General features: G+C 48.9%; 1 protein-coding gene across 3 annotated transcripts in view; it reads left to right on the top strand.

Moving 5' to 3' along the window:
• The window catches only part of heatr4 (HEAT repeat containing 4), a 311,409-nt gene that overhangs the window by 50,448 nt on the left and 238,100 nt on the right, over positions 1 to 22,861 (top strand). For all 3 annotated transcript variants that reach the window (XM_070878686.1, XM_070878685.1, XM_070878687.1), the window contains exon 3: positions 16,453 to 16,634. In XM_070878686.1, coding sequence (XP_070734787.1) covers positions 16,453 to 16,634 — 182 coding nt within the window. The remainder of the gene's footprint in view (positions 1 to 16,452; positions 16,635 to 22,861) is intronic.

Below are 22,861 nucleotides of genomic sequence, written 5' to 3'. Positions count from 1 at the left end.
TAGGGGGAGGGGTGGCGGCGGCGCCAGCCTTGGCCGCCCTCCGTGGTTTGGCGGTTTGGAGGCAGGGCAGTTCTTACGAACATGCCCCGCCTCCCTACAGGCATGGCACCGCACGCCGTCCGACGTCCAGAGGACGCGGTAGGCAGTCCCCTCGTGCACCACATTAAAACTACCCTCTGTCGTCTCCTCCCGCGCCAACCGGACAAAGAGCTGGCGGCGGAAGGAGAAGACATGGCGCAGGCTGCTTTACCTGAGGCCGAGCGATATGGGGTTGATCCCTGACCTTACCTCCCCCAGTTGGTGTAGGTGAGGGAGGAGGAGCTCAGCGGGAACAAAGGGCGGGACGTTTGAAATGATGACCCTCTGCGCGGTGGCCTCGAGAGCGTCCACCGGCAGGAACGTCCCGCCCACCGTGAGCCCCTTTTCAAGGGCCAGGGACACCGCCCGCTCCGACCCCAGGAAGAATACAGCCTTCCCAGACATCTTGGAGGCTGCGACAATGGCCGAGGGGCCGACTACCCCAGCCATCGCCCGCACGCACTCCTCGATGCTCATTGTGGGGTGACTGTAGCTCTTGACCCCGTGTTTTTTTGTTATAAGTCTGAATGGTGGCAGGGCAGCAGGTGGTGCAGGAGGCACCGTGGATGTGGATGCCGCCTGCGCATAAGTCCTAGCTGGCCCTGCCACCGGCGTGGATGGGGTCGCCATCACGGGGTCCCTTTAAGGGCTACACCCACCCCAAAGTCACAGGCCTTTATGTTCTTAAATTGGCCTCGTTTAAGTGTATGAGCAGAGGAGCTCTCAATGAGGCACACCTCTCCCCTAGTTGACAATTGGGGAGGGGCCTTGCTCCCTCTGCTCAGTTGTCTTAATTGTTTTTTTCAATTAGGAGGAAAGGGCTCTCAGAGAGACAGAGAGAGAGAGAAAGAGATGGGGGGTGGTGGGAAAGTGGGAAGCTGCGAGGGCAGGTCTCCCCTCACAGCGATGGGTGGGTGTTTTCTTTGGGGTGCACTCCCCAGATGATGGAAAAAAAGCAAGACACAGTGTTTAGGATGGTCTTCGGGTGGGGGGAGAAGATGTCTTCACCTGGGGCAGCTGGAGCCACCCAGGCACACACTCCCAACGATGTTAAATAGGGTGATTAGTAATACTTCAGCCAGGTAGCTCCAGCTATCCCAGGCTAGGCAATGGGGGAGGGGTGCTTCAGTGGTGTGTGGGGCCGAGCTGGAAGCAAGACCTCCACGCACACTTCCACATACACACACCCCCCGCGATGTTGCGGGCCTCGAAGAAATCTTCTTTTCTCCCTCCACCGATACAACAAAGTCTTTAGGGGAATGCACCAAAACACACCCACCTTTGGTTGATGAAGTTTCTCCCTCCTTCCACACTGGATAGTTGTTGTTCTTTTTCCCCCTCTCTCTAACTCTCTGTCGAAGTAATGAAGTTGTTGAATTTTCTGCTCTCCTCCTCTCCCTCTGGATGGATTGGAATTGTAGTAAGCCCCTTCCTCCTCTTCCTGGGCTGTTTCACAGGTCTCACAAAGGCCTTCCAGGTAGGAGCAACAGCAGCAAGCTCCTTCTCTCACTACAGCACAGCTCCAAGTGAATAGGCCACGCCTCCAACAGCTCCACCATTGGTCCACAGAACCCTGAAAGTAGCAGGCCAGGTGGATAAGGTGGTTAAGAACGCATACGGAACGCTTGCCTTTATTGGCCGAGGCACAGAATACAAGAGCAGGGAGGTTATGCTTAAATTGTATAATACTCTGGTTTGGCCACAGCTGGAGTACTGCGTGCAGTACTCCAGCTGTGGCCTAACCAGAATATTATACAATTATAGGAAGGACATGATTGCACTAGAGGGTGCAGAGGAGATTTACTGGGATGCTGCCTGGGATGGAGACTCTTAGCTATGAGGACAGATTGGATCGGCTGGGTTTGTTCTCATTGGAACAGAGGAGGTTGAGAGGAGACCTCATTGAGGTGTACAACATTTTTAGGGGCCTGGTCAATTACGAGGGGTCATAGTTTTAATTGGTTGGTGGAAGGTTCAGAGGGGATTTGAGGGGGGGCTTCTTCACGCAGAGGGTTGTGGGGGTCTGGAACTCACTGCCTGGAATGGTGGTGGATGCAGAAACCCTCACCACATTTAAAAGGTGCTTGGATGGGCACTTGAAGTGCCGTAACCTGCAGGGTTACAGACCTAGAACTGGTAATTGGGATTAGACTGGGTAACCTCTTGTTGGCTGGCACAGATACGATGGTAAGTACTGCAGGGAATCGAATGTGGCCAAGGTGATCTCCTGGACTAGTTTCGATCGCCTGGATGGGTCGGAGAGGAATTTTCCCAGATTTTATTTCCCCTAGTTGGCCTGGGTTTTTATCTGGTTTTTGCCTCTCCCAGGAGATCACATGGCTCCGGCTGGGGTGGAGTGCAGAATGTTTCGGTGTAAGGGGTGTTGCAGTGGTGTGGGGCGGACAGGTTGGGCTGGGTGCTCTTTACCTTTCCGCCATTGTTCATTATTCATCGGTGTAACTTTCAGGGCTGCTGATTGAGGGCCGTGTGGCTCTTTGTCGGCCGGCGTGGACACGATGGGCTGAAATAGCCTCCTTCAGCGCTGTAAATTTCTATGTTTCACACTAATTCTATCCCAGTTAATAATGGGGTAGTTGAAATCCCCTACTATTACTGCCCTATAGTTTTTGCACTTCTCAGAAATTTGCCTGCATATTTGCTCCTCTATCTCCCTCTGACTGTTTGGGGGTCTATAGTACACTTCCACCAGTGTGAGCGTCCCTTTTTGTTCTTCAATTCAAACCATATGGCCTCATTTGATGACCCCTCTAACAGATCATCCCTCCTTACAGCTGTAATTCTTTCTTTAATCAATATTGCGACCTCCCTCCTTTTTTACCCCCTCTCTATCCCGTGTGAAAACCCTGTAACCAGGAATGTTGAGCTGCCATACCTGCCCTTCTTTCAACCATGTCTCAGTAATAGCTATAATATCGTACTCCCAACTGTCTATCTGTGCTCTCAGCTCATCTGTCTTATTCCCTAGACTCCTTGCATTGAAGTATATACAATTTAGCACTGCCAAACTTACTTGTTGTCTATTTTCTAGCCTTTGTTTCCTCTGCCTTCCAAATTCACTTTCTAATTTTTTGCTTTCCAATTCCAGCTTTGCTTCTCTCCCTTCTGAATCTATTCTCAGGTTCCCATCCCCCTGCCAAGTTAGTTTAAACCCTCCCCATCAGCACTAGCAAACCCCCCGCCCCGCGAGGATATTGGTACCGGCTTTGTTGAGGAGCAACCCGTCCGGCTTGTACAGATCCCACCTCCCCCAGAAACTGTCCCAATGCCTCGTGAATCTAAAGCCCTCCCTCCTGCACCATCTCTCTAGCCACGTATTCATCTGCTCTAGCCTCCTATTTCTGTACTCACTAGCTCGTGGCACTGGGAGTAATCCAGAGTTGACTACCTTTGAGGTCTTGCTTTTTAATCTCTCTCCCAGCTCCCTAAAATCTGCCTGCAGGACCTCATCCCTCTTTCTACCTATGTCATTGGTACTGATACGGACCATGACCTCTGGCTGTTCACCCTCCCCCCTCAGAATGTGCTGCAGCCGCTCAGTCACATCCTTGACCCTGGCACCAGGGAGGCAAGATACTATCCTGGAGTCACGTCTGTGGTCGCAGAAACGCTTGTCTGCTCCCCCAGCTATCGAATCCCCTACCTCTATTGCTCTTCCATTCTTTTTCCTCCCCCCCCCCCCCACCCCACCCCATGCAGCTGAGCCACCAATGGTGCCGTGGACTTGGCTGTGGCTACACTCCCCAGAGGCACCATCACCGTCACCTGTTCTCAGAACCGAATACTGGTTGGAGAGCAAGATACACTCTGGCAACTCCTGCACTATCTGCCTGGTCCTCCTTTTCTGTCTGGCGGTCATCCATTCCCTCTCTGCCTGCACACTCTTAAGCTGCGGGGTGACCACCTCCAGAAGCGTGCTATCCACGAAGTTCTCAGTCTTGCAGTTGCCCCACAGTGACTCCAGCTGCTGCTCAAGCTCCGAAACACGGAGCTCGAGCTGCCGTAGCTGACGACACTTCCTGCACACGTGGTCGCCCAGGCCACGAGAAGCCTCCAGGACTTCCCACATGGCACAGGATGTGCATTCCACGGGACTGAGCTGCCCTGCCATGCCTCTATTTCAACATTTCAGACGGTCCTTCGTATCGAGGATGACTTGCTTCCACGCCAAAAAGGGATGAGTTCACAGGTGTTTCAATAAAGGACTGAATATTCCAGATCCTGAACTACATGTTGAAGGGTGGATGATGTCTTTGCGTGGATTTTTTTAACATGGGATGGCTGTTGTACACCAGCCACCACACGGGCTTGACAGAGCTAGGTCTTGGTCTAGTGGCAAGGATTACACAAGACGACTGGAGACCAGCTCTGCTGCACAGACCTCGTGCGCACACATATCGCAGTGTGGACTGGCCCGTGCTGCCCCTGAGCCCTCGCCTCTCCTGGGCCCCGATCACTTCGTTCCATGATCATGCCTCTATTTAATAGACTAAGAACTAACTTAACAGAAATAAACAAAAATCGAAAAAAAACACTCACCAACTCCTCACCAATCAGCTCCTTCCCTGGTGCCGGCGTCACTTTTTTACTACCCAATTAGTCCTACTCCCCATCTCTTTCCCCATAGCCCCACAAATATTTCCTTTTCAAATATATACATTGAAACTGCTTCCACCACCTTTTCAGGCAGTGCATTCCAGATCGTAACAAATCGCTGCATTTAAACAAAAATTCTCATCTCTCCTTTGGTTCTTTTACCAATTATCTTAAATCTGTGCCCTCTGGTTACCGACCCTCCTGCCACTGGAAACAGTTTCTCTCTACTCTATCACAATCCCTCATAGGTTTGAACACCTGTGAAATCTCCCCTTAGCCTTCTTTGCTCTAAAGAGAATAACCCTAGCTTCTCCAGTCTCTCCACATAACTGAAGTCCCTCATAGAAACATAGAAATTTACAGATGTTTCCAGTAGCGTGGACAAGGGAGAACCAGTTGATGTGGTGTATTTGGACTTTCAGAAGGCTTTCGACAAGGTCCCACACAAGAGATTAGTGTGCAAAGTTAAAGCACATGGGATTGGGGGTAGTGTGCTGATATGGATTGAGAACTGGTTAGCAGACAGGAAGCAAAGAGTAGGAGTAAATGGGTACTTTTCAGAATGGCAGGCAGTGACTAGTGGGGTACCGCAAGGTTCTATGCTGGGGCCCCAGCTGTTTACATTGTACATTAATGATTTAGACGAGGAGATTACATGTAGTATCTTCAAATTTGCAGATGACACTAAGTTGGGTGGCAGTGTGAGCTGCGAGGAGGATGCTATGAGGCTGCAGAGTGACTTGGATAGGTTAGGTGAGTGGGCAAATGCATGGCAGATGAAGTATAATGTGGATAAATGTGAGGTTATCCACTTTGGTGGTAAAAACAGAGAGACAGACTATTATCTGAATGGTGACAGATTAGGAAAAGGGGAGGTGTAACGAGACCTGGGTGTCATGGTACATCAGTCATTGAAGGTTGGCATGCAGGTACAGCAGGTGGTTAAGAAAGCAAATGGCATGTTGGCCTTCATAGCGAAGGGATTTGAGTACAGGGGCAGGGAGGTGTTACTACAGTTGTACAGGGCCTTGGTGAGGCCACACCTGGACAGTTTTGGTCTCCTAACTTGAGGAAGGACATTCTTGCTATTGAGGGAGTGCAGCGAAGGTTCACCAGACTGATTCCCGGGATGGCGGGACAGACATATCAAGAAAGACTGGATCAACTGGGCTTGTATTCACTGGAGTTCAGAAGAATGAGAGGGGATCTTAAGGGGTTGACTGTGGATGGGCAATGGCAGACATTTAGAGACCGCATGGATGAATTACAACAATTGTACATTCCTGTCTGGCGTAAAAATAAAAAAGGGAAGGTGGCTCAACCGTGGCTATCTAGGGAAATCAGGGATAGTATTAAAGCCAAGGAAATGGCATACAAATTGGCCAGAAATAGCAGCGAACCTGGGGACTGGGAGAAATTTAGAACTCAGCAGAGGAGGACAAAGGGTTTGATTAGGGCAGGGAAAATGGAGTACGAGAGGAAGCTTGCAGGAAACATTAAGGCGGATTGCAAAAGTTTCTATAGGTATGTAAAGAGAAAAAGGTTAGTAAAGACAAACGTAGGTCCCCTGCAGTCAGAATCAGGGGAAGTCATAACGGGGAACAAAGAAATGGCAGACCAATTGAACAAGTACTTTGGTTCAGTATTCACTAAGGAGGACACAAACAACCTTCCGGATATAAAAGTGGTCAGAGGGTCTATTAAGGAGGAGGAACTGAGGGAAATCTTTATTAGTCGGAAAATTGTGTTGGGGAAATTGATGGGATTGAAGGCCGATAAATCCCCAGGGCCTGATGGACTGCATCCCAGAGTACTTAAGGAGGTGGCCTTGGAAATAGCGGATGCACTGACAGTCATTTTCCAACATTCCATTGACTCTGGATCAATTCCTATCGAGTGGAGGGTAACCAATGTAACCCCACTTTTTAAAAAAGGAGGGAGAGAGAAAGCAGGGAATTATAGACCGGTCAGCCTGACCTCAGTAGTGGGTAAAATGATGGAATCAAGTATTAAGGATGTCATAGCAGCGCATTTGGAAAATGGTGACATGATAGGTCCAAGTCAGCATGGATTTGTGAAAGGGAGATCATGCTTGACAAATCTTCTGGAATTTTTTGAGGATGTTTCCAATAAAGTGGACAAAGGAGTACCAGTTGATGTGGTATATTTGGACTTTCAGAAGGCTTTTGACAAGGTCCCACACAGGAGATTAATGTGCAAAGTTAAAGCACATGGGATTGGGGGTAGTGTGCTGACGTGGATTGAGAACTGGTTGTCAGACAGGAAGCAAAGAGTAGGAGTAAATGGGTACTTTTCGGAATGGCAGGCAGTGACTAGTGGGGTACCGCAGGGTTCTGTGCTGGGGCCCCAGCTGTTTACATTGTACATTAATGATTTAGACGAGGGGATTAAATGTAGTATCTCCAAATTTGCGGATGACACTAAGTTGGGTGGCAGTGTGAGCTGCGAGGAGGATGCTATGAGGCTACAGAGTTGACTTGGATAGGTTAGGTGAGTGGGCAAATGCGTGGCAGATGAAGTATAATGTGGATAAATGTGAGGTTATCCACTTTGGTGGTAAAAACAGAGAGACAGACTATTATCTGAATGGTGACAGATTAGAAAAAGGGAAGGTGCAACGAGACCTGGGTGTCATGGTACATCAGTCATTGAAGGTTGGCATGCAGGTACAGCAGGCGGTTAAGAAAGCAAATGGCATGTTGGCCTTCATAGCGAGGGGATTTGAGTACAGGGGCAGGGAGGTGTTGCTACAGTTGTACAGGGCCTTGGTGAGGCCACACCTGGAGTATTGTGTACAGTTTTGGTCTCCTAACTTGAGGAAGGACATACTTGCTATTGAGGGAGTGCAGCGAAGATTCACCAGACTGATTCCCGGGATGGTGGGACTGACCTATCAAGAAAGACTGGATCAACTGGGCTTGTATTCACTGGAGTTCAGAAGAGTGAGAGAGGACCTCATAGAAACGTTTAAAATTCTGACGGGTTTGGACAGGTTGGATGCAGGAAGAATGTTCCCAATGTTGGGGAAGTCCAGAACCAGGGGTCACAGTCTAAGGATAAGGGGTAAGCCATTTAGGACCGAGATAAGGAGAAACTTCTTCACCCAGAGAGTGGTGAACCTGTGGAATTCTCTACCACAGGAAGTAGTTGAGGCCAATTCACTAAATATATTCAAAAGGGAGTTAGATGAAGTCCTTACTACTCGGGGGATCAAGGGGTATGGCGTGAAAGCAGGAAGTGGGTACTGAAGTTTCATGTTCAGCCATGAACTCATTGAATGGCGGTGCAGGCTAGAAGGGCTGAATGGCCTGCTCCTGCACCTATTTTCTATGTTTCTATGTTTCTATCTCATAGAAACGTTTAAAATTATGACGGGTTTAGACAGGTTAGATGCAAGAAGAATGTTCTCAATGTTGGGGAAGTCCAGTACCAGGGGTCACAGTCTAAGGATAAGGGGTAAGCCATTTAGGATCGAGATGAGGAGATACTTCTTCACCCAGAGAATGGTGATCCTGTGGAATTCTCTACCACAGAAAGTTGTTGAGGCCATTTCACTAAATGTATTCAAAAAGGAGTTAGATGTAGTCCTTACTACTAGGGGGATCAAGGGGTATGGCGAGAAAGCAGGAATGGGGTACTGAAGTTGCATGTTCAGCCATGAACTCATTGAATGGCGGTGCAGGCTCGAAGGGCTGAATGGCCTACTCCTGCATCTATTTTTTATGTTTCTATGTTTGAAGGAGGCCATTTCGGCCCATCGTGTCCGCGCCGGCCGACAAAGAGCCACACAGCCCTCGGTCAGCAGCCCTGAAGGTTACATATAAACCTATAAACAATGAACAATGGTGGAAAGGTAAAGAGCATCCGGCCCAACCAGTCCGCCCCACACAACTGCGACACCCCTTATACTGAAACATTCTACACTCCACCCCCACCGGTGCCATGTGATCTCCTGGGAGTGGCAAAAACCAGATAAAAACCCAGGCCAATTGGGGAAAAAAATTTGGGAAAATTCCTCTCCAACCCATCGTATCTGTTCCAGCCAACGAAAGGTCATCCAGTCTAATCCCAATTACCAGCTCGAAGTCCGTAACCCTGCAGGTTACTACACTTCAAGTGCCCATCCAAGCACCTTTTAAATGTGATGAGGGTTTCTGCATCCACCAGGCAGTGAGTTCCAGACCCCTACAACCCTCTGCGTGAAGAAACCTCCGCTCAAATCACCTTAAACCGTCCACTAACCACATTAAAACTATGCCCCCTCCACCAAGTGAAATAAGCCCTTGCTATCCACTATATCCAGGCCCGTCAAAATGTTATACATCGCAATGAGGTCTCCTCTTAGCCTCCTCTGTTCAATGAGAACAAACCCAGCCTATCCAATCTGTCCTCATAGCTAAGATTCTCCATTCCAGGCAGCATCCTAGTAAATCTCCTCTGCACCCTCTCTAGTGCAATCACATCTTTCCTATATTACGGCAACCAGAACTGCACACAGTACTCCAGCTGTGGCCTAGCCAGAGTATTATACAATTTAAGCATAACCTCTCTGCTGTTGTATTTTATGCCTCGGCCAATAAAGGCAAGCATTCCGTATGCCTTCTTAACCACCTTATCCACCTGGCCTGCTACTTTCAGGGATCTGTGGACCTGGTACCATTCCAGTAAATCTCCTCGGCATTCTCTCTGGGCATTGACATCCTTCCTAAAGTGTAGTCAGAGTTTAAGTCATCCTCGACTCCGAGAGACTGCCTAATAAGAAGAAGGTGTAGTGCCCAGATGTAGTGGATATATCATTCCTGCTGAGGTCTAACCAGTGTTTTATAATACGTAATAATTTAGCTTAGGTATTCTAGCTTCCTGTTGCATCACCTGAAACCCATTAATCCTAATACTAATCCAACCTAATCTGTTCTAAAATGTAGTTCTACCATCTACACTGTTTCCTTACAGTCTGTATGTACTGCCACATGGAACACTTCCCTTGTACTGTCCTTCAGCGGGACCTGCGGAGAGCTGTGCTAGCCCAGCGCCAGTGCCAGGACTTCTGCATGTGATCAGCTGGCAGAATATGGCATTCACCTCCGGCTCAGCTCGTAGCTGACCATCTCTGCCAACCAGCATATGTCCCGGGCAGCCTGGCGACACATGCACTACCTGGTCCAACCTGTACTGCGTTCCTGAGGTGTGGTGCCCAGAACGGAAGGATATATTGGCCTCGGACAGGGTGCAGCACAGTGTCACCAGGATGATAGCAGGGTTGAAAGGGTTAAATTATGAGGACAGTTTGCATAGACTAAGTTTGTATTCCCTTGAGTTTAGAAGGCTATGGGGTGATCTGATTGAGGTGTTTAAAATGATAAAGGGATTTAATAAGATAGATAGGGAGAAACAAATTCCTCTTGTGAGGGAATCCAGAACAAGGGGGTATCATCTTAAAATTAGAGCCAGGCCATTTAGGAGTGATGTCAAGAAACATTTGTTCACACAAAGGGAGTTGAAATCTGGAACTCTCGTCCCCCCTAAACGGCTGTGGATGCTGGGGTCAGTTGAAGCTTTTGAGCCTGAAAGTGACAGATTTTTGTTGGGTAAGGGTATCAAGGGATATGGAGCTAAGGCGGGTAAATGGATTTGAGGTACGGATCAGCCATGAGCTAATAGAATGGCGGAACAGGGTCGAGGGGCTCAATGGCCTTCTCCTGTTCCCATGTCTGTGGGGGAGAAGTTGTTGTGCTGTGAATATTGATCTGTGCTGGTGTGGGGAGTTGGTGCTGGCACATGGAATGATTCTTTCCTTTTGATCCAGGTATCAGGGCCAACATGGCCCAGGTGCTTTTAAAACTCAAGCTTGGCATCACTTCATCATTTCTGCACTTCCTTTTCTTGCCGCCACTACTGTTCTTTTCAACCCTGGTGATATCCTTACTCTGGACTTTGGCCCATCAATCTGTGCGAGGGCTGTCAGTAACTGTCAGGAAGGGCTCACTGAGAATGTCTGGGGTTGGGCGACCTCCCTCTGACTCACTGCCTGATATTGGGCGGGACAGTGGTGGAGAGGCCTATCGCCACAACTCCTCCCCTAAAATCTTCCTCTCTTCTCCCCGACCCCATCTCCAACCTGTGCATTTCCCAACCGCCACATGTAAATGGTAGCGAGTGGGCGGGGCTTCCTCCAGGGTCACCCCTCCCCCTTTGCAAGGCACGGGGCTGTAATGTATTTGCTTCATGGGCTCCTTGCTTAAGAATTCTTAGCAACACATTGGCCCAGAAATCCCGGTTTCTTCTTCCCGTGGGCGTTCGAATAAAAATAAGAGAAAAGATGCGCACTTACCTTTTGGTCGAATGCCCGCCAGAGATCCCGGACTCGAGGCCTCCTCTTCTTGCGCAACGGAGTGTGTTCACATTGGGACGTCCACAGGAGTCACGTGGGCCTGGACACCCAATCACGGCAAAGTACTTTCTCATTCATAGTAATAGGAGTTTCGTAGGTCCAATTACTATGAATGAGAAACACCCCCAAACACCCAAACACTACATAAAACATTAAAAATACCTCACATAAATACACTATGGAAATTAAAGTTGATAGAAATGTTTTTTAAAGAAAAAAAATTTGCCAATTAAAAAAAAAAGTTTCAATTATGGTTGAACATAAATGTAACATAGTGAACAGGGTTTTTAAAATTAATGTTTTTTTAATTTCATTATATTTATGTATGTTTTTAAACTCTTACACCTGTAAAAGTAGGCTATGCGCTGGCTTTTATCAGGTGCAAGAGTTTTGAGGACATTTGCTGGGCAAGATATGCATAAATCCCACAATCTTACCCTTGCAAATGACCTCGCTCCCGAGATACGGAGGATCTGTCAAGCCAGAAATTTGCACTGAAAACCAGCTTTTCCAATGCCTTCCCGGGTCCATACGTACGGACCTGGGGAGGCCGCGATTTCTGGGCCATTGCTATGAAGAACTAGTTGGTTTATTAGCAAAAGGTTTAACAATCACATTACACATGGCAGGTTCATCCACTAGGCTCACAACCACCTGCCTCATTGTGGATCCATTGAACCGAACTGGCTGGGGTTTTATTGAGTCTTGTGAATATCACTTTACTGGCTAAGCCACTCACAATGCAACAACTCTACAACTATTTTGTTGTGAACAATAAGAAAACATTAAATCAAAGTCAAGTGCCCCCTGATTAAGGGGAGAGGGGGCACTCCAAACACTTTCAAACAAATGCCCCCTTGTTTTTTTTTGAGGGCACTAAAAACACAAATTATACAAGTACCCGCTGGCTAAAAGGGTGGGGGGGGCACTAAAACCGGCACAAAACACAAATTAAACTTTAGACAAAAAACATCAAATTAAAATTTGGTTGCCGGGGGTGATAATGCACTCCAGTCCCTCCGGCGCCCACCTCTCGCGGAAGGCCGCGAGCGTACTGGTGGACACCGCGTGCTCCATCTCCAGGGATACCCTGGCTCGGATGTAACCACGGAAGAGAGGCAGGCAGTCGGGCTGAACGACCCCCTCGACCGCCCGCTGCCTGGACCGGTTAATGGTCACCTTGGCCATGCCCAGGAGCAGTCCACCGAGGAGGCCCTCCGACCTGCCCGCTCCCCTCCGCACAGGGTGCCCAAAGATCAGGAGTGTGGGACTGAAGTGCAACCAGAATTTGAGGAGCAGCCTCTTCAAATAATGGAACAGGGGCTGCAACCTCGCACATTCCATAAAAACATGGAACACGGTCTCCCCCAGACCACAGAAATTGCAGGTGGCTTGGGAGCCCGTGTACCGACTTAAAAACTTATTGCAAGGGACTGCTCCGTGCACCACCCTCCAGGCCAAGCCTGTGAGCATACTCACAGGTGCATACAGTAAAGGGGCCATCACAGAGATGCCGTTGTCACTGTCAGTAGTGTGCCAGAGGCTGGAGAGACTAGGGAAAGCATTGTAGTTATACTTTGCAGAGTTGTAAATGGGCTAAAGCTGTGTTTCAAGAAGCTTGGTATCAACATTTGCTATCCTTAAATAAAAACAGAAAATGCTGGGAATCTCAGCGGGTCAGGCAGCATCTGTGGAGAGAGAAACAGAGTTAATGTTTCAGGTCAGTGACCCTTCGTCAGAACTGGTGAATATTCGAAAGGAACAAATTCTTAAGGAGCACTGAAAGGGGGAGGGGAGGAAAGAACAAAAGGGAAGGTCTGTGATAGGGTGGAAGACAGAAGAGATTAGAGAGACAAAAGGGATGATGGGCCGACTTCAGATGGTAATGGCAGAAGTTAGAAAAAGATTAGTTTAGATAGGGTGTGAATGGCGAAATAATTACCGGCTACCCTGGGAAACAGAAAGAAAAAATTTACTTAAGACCGGGGCATGGTTTAATAAAAGGAGGAAAGGGAGCAAAATATGGGCAGAGGTTAAGGTCTGAAATTGTTGAACTCGACGTTGAGTCCAGAAGGCTGTAAAGTGCCTAAACAAAAGATGAGATGCTGTTCCTCGAGTTTGCGTTGAGCTTCATTGAAACAGTGTAGGAGGACAAGGACAGAGAGATCAGAGTGGGAATGGAGCGGAGAATTAAAGTGACAGGCGACCGGAAGCTCAGGGTCACACTTGCGGACTGAACGGAGGTGTTCTGCAAAGCAGCCACCCAATCTGCGTTTGGTCTCCCCAGTGTAGAGGAGACCACATCGTGAGCAGTGAATACAGTATAGTAAGTACAAGTAAATCGCTGTTTCACCTGAAAGGAGTGTTTGGGGCCCTGGATAGTGGGAAAGGAGGAGGTAAAAGGGCAGGTGTTGCATCTCCTGCGCTTGCACGGGAAGGTGCCGTGGGAAGGGGAGGGGGTGCTGGGGGTGACTGTAGAATGGACCAGGGTGTCGTGGAGGGAGCAGTCCCTTCAGTTTGCTGAGAGGGGAGGGGAGGGGAAGATGTGATTGGTGATGGGATCACGCTGGAGGTGGCGGAAATGGCGGAGGATGATTCGTTGAACGTGGAGGTTGGTGGGGTGAAAGGTGAGGACAAGGAAAACCTTGTTGTGGTTCTGAAAGGGAGGGGAAGGGGTGAGAGCAGAGGTACGGGACATAGAACGGACACAGTCGAGGGCCATGTTAACCACAGCGGAGGGGAATCCTTGGTTGAGGAAAAAGGTAGACATGTCGGAGGCACTAGTGTGGCAGGTGGCGTCGTCAGAGTAGATGCTACCCTTAGCTCTCCATAAATCAGTTGTTTCTTTAAAGGTATTGATACTTGAGAGGCAGTTCAAACCTTTACAGGGAGGGATGGGAGAAAGGAATGATCTTGTATTCACAAACCCCTTTCACCAACTTGGGATGAATCATAGCTGTGGAAATTCTGTCGCACCTCAGTTGGGGCGGTATCCCGGGCAGGGCGGTACATTTTGTGCCAGCAAATGGTTTGCATCTGCTGGGCCCGGAGTTTGGAGCGGGGCGCTAAGAGAGGATTTACACGCCTCTCTCAGGGCGTTCGGCCGGCTGAGCAAGGGGAAATCCCGAGCTGAAGAGCCGGCCTCGGAGCACCATAACAGAGGCCTGGGGGAGGGCGGGGGGAACCTGAAATAAAAACACCAAAAACATTCCCAATGCATAGCTCACACCACAACATAAATCGCAAAAACAAATTAAAAAACCAATCACACTTACCTCGGAGCATGGACATCCCTTCCCTCACAAGCTACAGCTTGGACTGCCCGCTTTCACAGGCGTTCCCACCAGCGGGCGCTACGGAGCGCTACAGGTCGGGCGGCAACCATAAATCGAGCTGGTGTCGCAACTAGGGGTCTTGCATACTGGCTCGCCTCTTCTGGGTTTCGCCCCCCCTGCCCTCCCGTCAATACCGGCAACAAATGTCCCGGCAGGGTGCTGGAAGCTGGCCGCCCGGGCGCAACTGCTTTCCGCCGCCATTGCTGCCCCTCCGGGGCACTAAGAGGAGCAGCAAAAAAACAAATTACTAACCCATAGAATCTTACAGCCATTCGGCCCATCGTGTCAGCTCGTTGAAAGAGCTATCCAATTAGTCCCTCTATCCTGCTCTATCCCCATAGCCCTGCAAATTTTACCTTTCCAAGTATTTATGCAATTCCCTTTTGAAAGTTACCACTGAATCTGCTTCCACCACCCTTTCAGGCAGGGGGATGGAGGAGGTAGCGGACAATTTAATTTAAAGTACTATCCGGGTTTATCTTTTCCATTCCCTGATTAAGTTAATGCACTCCTGTACTCACCTCTCGGATGCCTCCATTCTAGGCTGAAAAGCCCAAGTCTCAACAGTCTTTGCTCATAGCTCAGAGCCCTGACACTGGGGATCAGCTCGAGCCTGCACATGCCCCTGTTCCCCACAGCCAGCCCGGGTGGTTCCTTTTGATGAATCCCTTTCCAGTTGGTGAGGTTCGAACACCGGGAGGCACTGTGCTCAGTTGGAAGGCTAAGCATTATAAAATAAATTACTACATTGCAAGCTAAAGCTGTGTTCAAGAAACTTGGTGTCAACACTTGCAACCGTGAGTGCTCCATAAATCAATTCCTGCTCCTCTCCCATCCTCCCCCTCTCACATCCCCCTCCCCTCCCATCTCCCCATCTCTCAAATCCCCCCTCTCCTCCCATCCCCCTCCTCCCCTCCTATCCCATTGAGGTGTACAAAATATTGAGGGGCCTGGACATAGTGGATAGTAAGGGCCTATTTCTATTGGTGGAGGGGTCTAGTATGAGGGGGCATAGTCTTAATTGGTTGGTGGAAGGTTTAGAGGGGATTTGAAGGGGGGGCTTCTTTACGCAGAGGGTTGTGGGGATCTGGAACTCGCTGTCTGGAAGAGTGGTGGATGCAGAAACCCTCATCAGTTTTAAGAGATGGTTGGATGGGCACTTAAAGTGCTGTAACCTGCAGGGTTACGGACCTAGAGCTGGTAATTGGGATTAGATTGGATGACCTTTTGTTGTTTGTTGGACGGAGCAGATATAATGGTAAGTACTGCATGGAATTGAATACGGCCAGGGTGATCTCCTGGACTAGTTTCGATTGTCTGGATGGGTCGGAGAGGAAGTTTCCCAGACTTTTTCTCCCTAAATTGGCCTGGGTTTTTATCTGGTTTTTGCCTCTCCCAGGAGATCACATGGCTCCGGTTGGGGTGGAGTGTAGAATGTTTCAGTATAAGAGGTGTCGCAGTTGTGGTGAGGCGGATTGGTTGGGCTGGGTGCTCTTTGCCTTCCGTTATTGTTCATAGGTTTATATGTAACCTTTAGGGCTGCTGACCAAGGGCCATGTGGCTCTTTGTTGGTTGGCGTGGATAAGATGGGCCGGAATGGTCTCCTTCTGCGCTGTAAATTTCCATGTTTCTATGAGATTCGAGGTGCTCAGCGCCCTCCCGAATGCACTTCCTCCACTTAGGGCGGTCTTTGGCCAGGACTCCCAGGTGTTGGGGTTGTTGCACTTTATCAGGGAGGCTTTGAGAGTGTTCTTGTAACGTTTCTTCTGCCCACCTTTGGAATTCCGAGTAGAGTGCTTGCTTTGGGAGTCTCGTGTCTGGCATGCAAACAATGCGGCCTGCCCAGCGGAGCTGATCAAGTGTGGTCAGTGCTTCAATGCTGGGGATGTTGGCTTGGTCAAGGATGCTAATGTTGGAGAGGTGAGATGTTCTTGTATAACAGGACAAAATATTGACAAGAACAGCAGAATTGCTATGGCTGGCAGCATGGTTACTGTGATTGGTTTTCCACAGGGTCCCTGGGTTTGAACTGAGTGAGGACTTTGCCGAGGAACCTGGAGCTGTAAACCGGACTGCGGCCAACGTGATAGTGAAGCACTTGGAACCCCCGCCAAAGCCCAAGACTATAATCAACTCAAAGCTTGGGAAGCACGTCTATTACACCGAGAATGCGTTTGAGCAAGAATTATACACTGGTAACTAGAGTCCGCAGGAATTGCACACGCATACCTATTTGCAGAACATGCAAAGAGACAGAGGGAGAGACTTCTAGAAGTACTGCTAAATAATAACGTTCTTACTTACATTTAACACCAGATGATATAATCCAGTGTTGCACTCTATTTAATGGGAGTGATTGATATGGGTTGTGTCCAATGTCACTCTACATAATGGGACTGATTGATGCGGGGTGGCGCCATTTGCACTCTACACATTGGGATTGATTGATAGCAGTTGGGTCCATCTATACACTACGCAATAGAAGTGATTGATATGGGTTGGATCCAGTGACACTTTATATAATGGGAGTGATTGATGTGGCATGGCATCAATTTCATTCTACTAAATGAAGTGATTGATATGGGTTATGTCCATCTCCACCCAATGCCATGGGAGTGATTGATACTGGTTCGGTCTATCCAACTCTAACGAGACCTGGGTGTCATGGTTCATCAGTCATTGAAAGTTGGCATGCAGGTACAGCAGGCGGTGAAGAAGACAAATGGTATGTTGGCCTTCATAGCTAGGGGATTTGAGTACAGGAGCAGGGAGGTCTTACTGCAGTTGTACAGAGCCTTGGTGAGGCCTCACCTGGAATATTGTGTTCAGTTTTGGTCTCCTAATCTGAGGAAGGACATTCTTGCTATTGAGGGAGTGCATGCGAAGGTTCACCAGACTGTGTCCCGGGATGGCAGGACTGACAGGTGAGGAGGGACTGGATCGACTGGGCCTGTATTCACTGGAGTTTAGAAGGATGAGAGGGGATCTCATAGAAACATATAAAATTCTGATGGGACTGGACAGGTTAGATGCAGGAAGAATGTTCCCGATGCTGGGGAACCAAGGGACACAGTCCAAGGATAAGGGGTAAGCCATTTAGGACTGAGATGAGGAGAAACTTCTTCACTCAGAGAGTTGTTAACCTGTGGAATCCCCTATCACAGAGAGTTGTTGATGCCAGTTCATTGGATATATTCAAGAGGGAGTTAGATATTGCCCTTACGACTAAAGGGATCAAGGGATATGGAGAGAAAGCAGGAAAGGGGTACTGAGGTGAATGATCAGCAGGTTCGAAGGGCTGAATGGCCTACTCCTGCACCTATTTTCTATGTTTCTATCCCAATCTCTTCCCATCTCCCTCCATTGAACAGACCCCCTGTCTCTTCATTCCCTTGTGCTTGTGGTTGAGGGTTTCCGTGGATGTGGCATGTTCCCCACAAGTGACCTGTGCCACTTGCGATGAACCTGTGCATGTTTGCGGTTGTGTAACTCGGTGTCAACAACTCCCCTCTTTTCCCCAATCCAACACAGTTTATTTCAATGTGGAAATGATCACACTCAGATCAGGCTAAAATCCCTAATGTACTTGCACTTAAATCATATGCACGGGGGTTTAGTGACTCGGCAAAGCTATAAGCACAGGGCAATATTGTTATATGTAGACTCATTCAAAGTCTAAGCTCCTCCATTGAGAAAGGTTGTTGGCACAAACAGCCCAATAAGTGCTACTGAGTATAAGTTAGTGACTTCCATCGCCTGACCAGATCAGACTTAGAAAAGAGCTGCAGACACTTCCCCCAATTTAAGGGCCGTTCCTTTGAACATAGAATTGTCAAGCAAGCTTGGCCAGATGAAAGATTAAAGTAACCGTACAAGCACAGAACCTGAAAATGTTCCAGGGTTAACCCCAGTATGTGGCTGAAGTACAATCCAATAATGTTAAACTTTCCTGGTGTCATATCAGTATATGCCCAGGGGTAATATTGTAATCTTCATTGGCATTTGAGGCAATTGTCCCCAGATGTTATGTATGCAACCCTAGGTCACCTGTATCATACCACCACCAGAAGGCATACCTGTTAGAGTCCCAAGAATCCCAACATCCCTTGGGAGCACTGTATATAAATAGGCCTCCCATGCTATACCAATACTCTGGAGTTTGAATAAAGGAGCTAAGGTCACACTTACTCATGTCTACAGTACTCAGTTACATTACTTTATTGTGAGCATAACTGGCAACGAGATAACAAACAATCACGCGAAAATGCAGAGAACTGTTGGTATCCTGGAGAAATTCTCAGAAGGGGACGATTGGGATGCCTTCGTAGAGCGACTCGACCAATACTTTGTGGCCAACGAGCTGGAAGGGGACGAGTACGCTGCCAAACAAATGCGATCCTCCTCACCATCTGTGAGGCAACAACCTATGGCCTCATGAAGAATCTTCTAGCTCTGGTGAAACCAACAACCAAATCGTATGAAGAACTGTGTACGCTGGCCCGGGAGCACTTAAATCCGAAGGAAAGCGTTCTGATGGCAAGGTATTGATTTTACACGTGTCAACGGTCTGAAGGCCAGAAAATGGCGAGCTACGTCGCCGAACTAAAGCGCTTTGCAGGCCAATGCGAATTCGATAGATTCCTTGAGCAAATGCTAAGTGACTTTTTCGTGCTTGGCATTGGCCATGAGGTTATCCTTCGCAAACTATTGACTGTTGAAACACCGAACCCGAGCAAAACCATGACGATAGCCCAGGCATTTATGTCCACCAACGATAACACCAAACAAATTTCGCAGCATAAAGAGTTTTTCGGCAAGTACTCTACTCAAAGTAACGTTGTTTTCAGGCAGGAATGCATATGGCAGAACGTACACGCCTGCAGTTGCACGACCTCAGATGACCCAGAGTCCGCCATCAAATGTTAATGCGAGACAGTTAACACCTTGTTGGCACGGTGGAGGTGATCATCGAGTCCATCAGTGCCGCTTCAAACACTATGTGTGCAAAAGCTGTGGAACAATGGGACACCTCCAGTGAATGTGCAGACAAGCTACAAACCCTGCAAACCACCACGTTGCAGAGGAGGACCGATCCATGGTGGATCAGGCTGAACTAGAGACTTGAACCGAGGAAGCAGAAGTGTACAGGGTATACACCTTCACCACGAAATGTCCACCGATCATGCTAAAAGTCGAACTGGATGGAATTCCAGTATCAATGGAACTGGACACGGGTGCGAGTCAGTCTATCATGAGCAAAAAGGCCTTCGACAGGCTGTGGTGCAACAAGGCACACAGGCCGAAGCTTAGCCCCATTCACACCAAGCTAAGAACTTACACTAAAGAGCTGATCCCTGTTATTGGCAGCACAGCAGTAATAGTCTCCTATGCTGGAGCAGTGCACGAACTCACACTATGGATAGTACCAGGAGATGGCCCCACACTGTTTGGCAGAAGCTGGCTGGGAAAAATCCACTGGAACTGGGACGACATCCGAGCGCTTTCGTCCGTCGACGACGCCTCATGTGCCCAGGTTCTGAGCAAGTTCCCGTCGTTGTTTGAGCCAGGCATCGGAAGTTTGTCGGGGGCAAAGGTGCAGATCCACTTGGTTCCCGGTACACGACCCATCCACCACAAGGCATGGGCGGTGTCATATATGATGTGAGGGAAAGTGGAAATTGAGCTGGACAGGCTGCAGCGAGAAGGCATCATCACGGTGGAGTTCAATGAGTGGGCCAGTCCGATTGTTCCGGTTCTCAAAGGCGATGGCACGGTCAGAATTTGTGGGGACTATAAAATAACGATTAACCATTTTTTGCTACAGGACCCACTACCCAAGGCAGACGACCTATTTGCGACCCTGGCTGGAGGAAAGACATTCAGCAAGTTGGACCTGACCTCGGCCTACATGATGCAGGAGCTAGCGGAATCTTCGAAAGACCTCACCTGCAACTCGCATAAAAGTCTGATCATCTACAATAGATGCCTGTTTGGGATTCGATCGGCCATGGCAATTTTTCAAAGGAACATGGAGAGCCTACTAAAGTCAGTTCCACGCACCGTGGTTTTCCAGGACGACATATTGATCACAGGTCGGGACACCATCAAACACTTGAAGAACCTGGAAGAGGTTCTAAGTCGGCTAGATCGTGTGGGACTCAGGTTGAAACGCGCGAAGTATGTTTTCATGGCGCCAGAGGTCAAGTTCTTAGGGAGAAGAATCGCGGCAGATGGCATCAGACCCACCGACTCCAAGATGGAGGCCATCAAGAATGCGCCGAGACCACAGAACATGATGGAGCTGCAGTTGTGCCTGGAACTCCTCAACAATTTTGGGAATTTCCTACCCGGGTTAAGCACCTTGCTAGAACCCCTAGGCTGCTACACAAGGGAGATGACTGGATATGGGGGAAATCACAAGAGGCTGCTTTTGAGAAAGCCAGAAATCTGTTATGTTCCAACAAACTGCTTGTTCTGTATAACCCATGTAAACGTTTAGTGCTAGCTTGCGATGCATCATCGTACAGGGTCGGGTGTGTGTTACAACTTTGCAAATGAATCAGGAACATTGCAACCAGTCGCCTATGCGTCCAGGAGTTTGTCCAAGACTGAAAGGGCCTGCAGCATGATTGAAAAAGAAGCTCTGGCATGCGTTTATGGGGTGAAAAAAATGCACCGGTATCTGTTTGGTCTCAAGTTTGAGTTAGAAACTGACCATAAGCCGCTCATATCGCTATTCTCAGAGAACAAAGAGATTAATACCAATGTCTCTGCCCGCATCCAAAGATGGGCGCTCACGCTGTCTATATATAACAATGTAATCTGCCACAGACCAGGCACAGAGAACTGCGCTGATGCTCTCAGTCGGCTACCATTGCCCACCACCGGAGTGGAAATGGCACAGCCTGCAGACTTGCTCTTGGTGATGGATGCATTTGAAAATGAAAAGTCACCCATTACGGCCCGCCAGATCAGGACCTGGACCAGCCAGGATCCTTTACTGTCCCTTGGAAAAAACTGTGTCCTCCATGGGAGCTGGTCCAGCGTCCCAGCGGAGATGCGTGAAGAGATCAAGCCATTCCAGCGGCGCAAAGATGAAATGTCCATACAAGCGGACTGTCTTTTGTGGGGCAATCGTGTGATTTTGCCTAAGAAAGGCAGGGAAACATTCATACACAACCTACACAGTATCCACCCAGGCATAGTAATGATGAAAGCTATAGCCAGATCCCATGTGCGATGGTCCGGCATCGACTCAGATTTAGAGTCATGCGTGCGCCAGTGCAACACTTGCTCTCAACTGTGCAATGCACCCAGAGAGGCACTGCTAAGTTTGTGGTCATGGCCCTCCAAACCGTGGTCTAGGATCCAAGTTGACTTTGCGGGCCTGTTTCTAGGCAAAATGTTTTTGGTTGTTGTGGATGCTTATTCAAAATGGATTGAATGTGTAATAATGTCTGTAAGCACGTCCACTGCCACCGTCGAAAGCCTACGAGCCATGTTCGCCACGCACGGCCTGCCTGATGTCCTTGTCAGTGACAATAGGTCGTGCTTCACCAGAGCTGAATTTAAGGAATTCATGACCCGCAATGAGATCAAGCACATCACATCTGCCCCATTCAAGCCCGCATCCAATGGCCAGGCAGAACGGGCAGTCCAAACCATCAAGCAAAGCTTGAAACGTGTGCCGGAAGGCTCTCTGCAGACCCGCCTGTCCCGAGTCCTGCTCAGCTACCGCACCAGACCCCACTTGCTCACCGGGGTTCCCCCAGCCGAGCTGCTCATGAAAAGGGTGCCCAAAAACAAGGCTCTCTCTTGTCCACCCTGATCTCCATGATCATGTCGAGGGCAGGCGGCATCAACAAGCATGTACCATGATCATGCAAACTTGTCACGCAATATTGACGCTGCATTTGTACTCAACTATGGACATGGTCCCAAATGGCTTGTTGGCACCGTCATAGCCAAAGACGGGAGTAGGTTGTTTCAGGTCAAACTTGCTAATGGACTAACTTGCAGAAAGCATTTGGACCAAACCAAACTGCAATTCACAAACAGCCACGAGCAACCTGAAGAGGACATTACCAACTTCGACCCTCCAACACACACACAAGCGGCAACCGACATCACGGTCAACCATGAAGCTGAACTCACCATCCCCAGCAGCCCGGCAAGGCCAACCAACTCACCCACACCCGCATTTATACGATCGACAAGGGAGCGAAAAGCCCCAGATCGTCTCACCCTGTAAATAAGTATACTATTGACTTTGGGAGGGAGTGATGTTATGTATGCAACCCAAGGTAACCTGTATCATACCGCCACCAGAGGGCATACCTGTTGGAGCACTGTATATAAGCAGGCCTCCCATGCTGTATCAACACTCTGGAGTTTGAATAAAGGAGCTAAGGTCACACTTACT

This window comes from Pristiophorus japonicus, chromosome 4 (genome assembly GCF_044704955.1).
Source record: "Pristiophorus japonicus isolate sPriJap1 chromosome 4, sPriJap1.hap1, whole genome shotgun sequence".
Classification (NCBI taxonomy): Eukaryota; Metazoa; Chordata; class Chondrichthyes; family Pristiophoridae; genus Pristiophorus; species Pristiophorus japonicus.
This window is presented reverse-complemented; position numbering and strand designations above follow the sequence as displayed.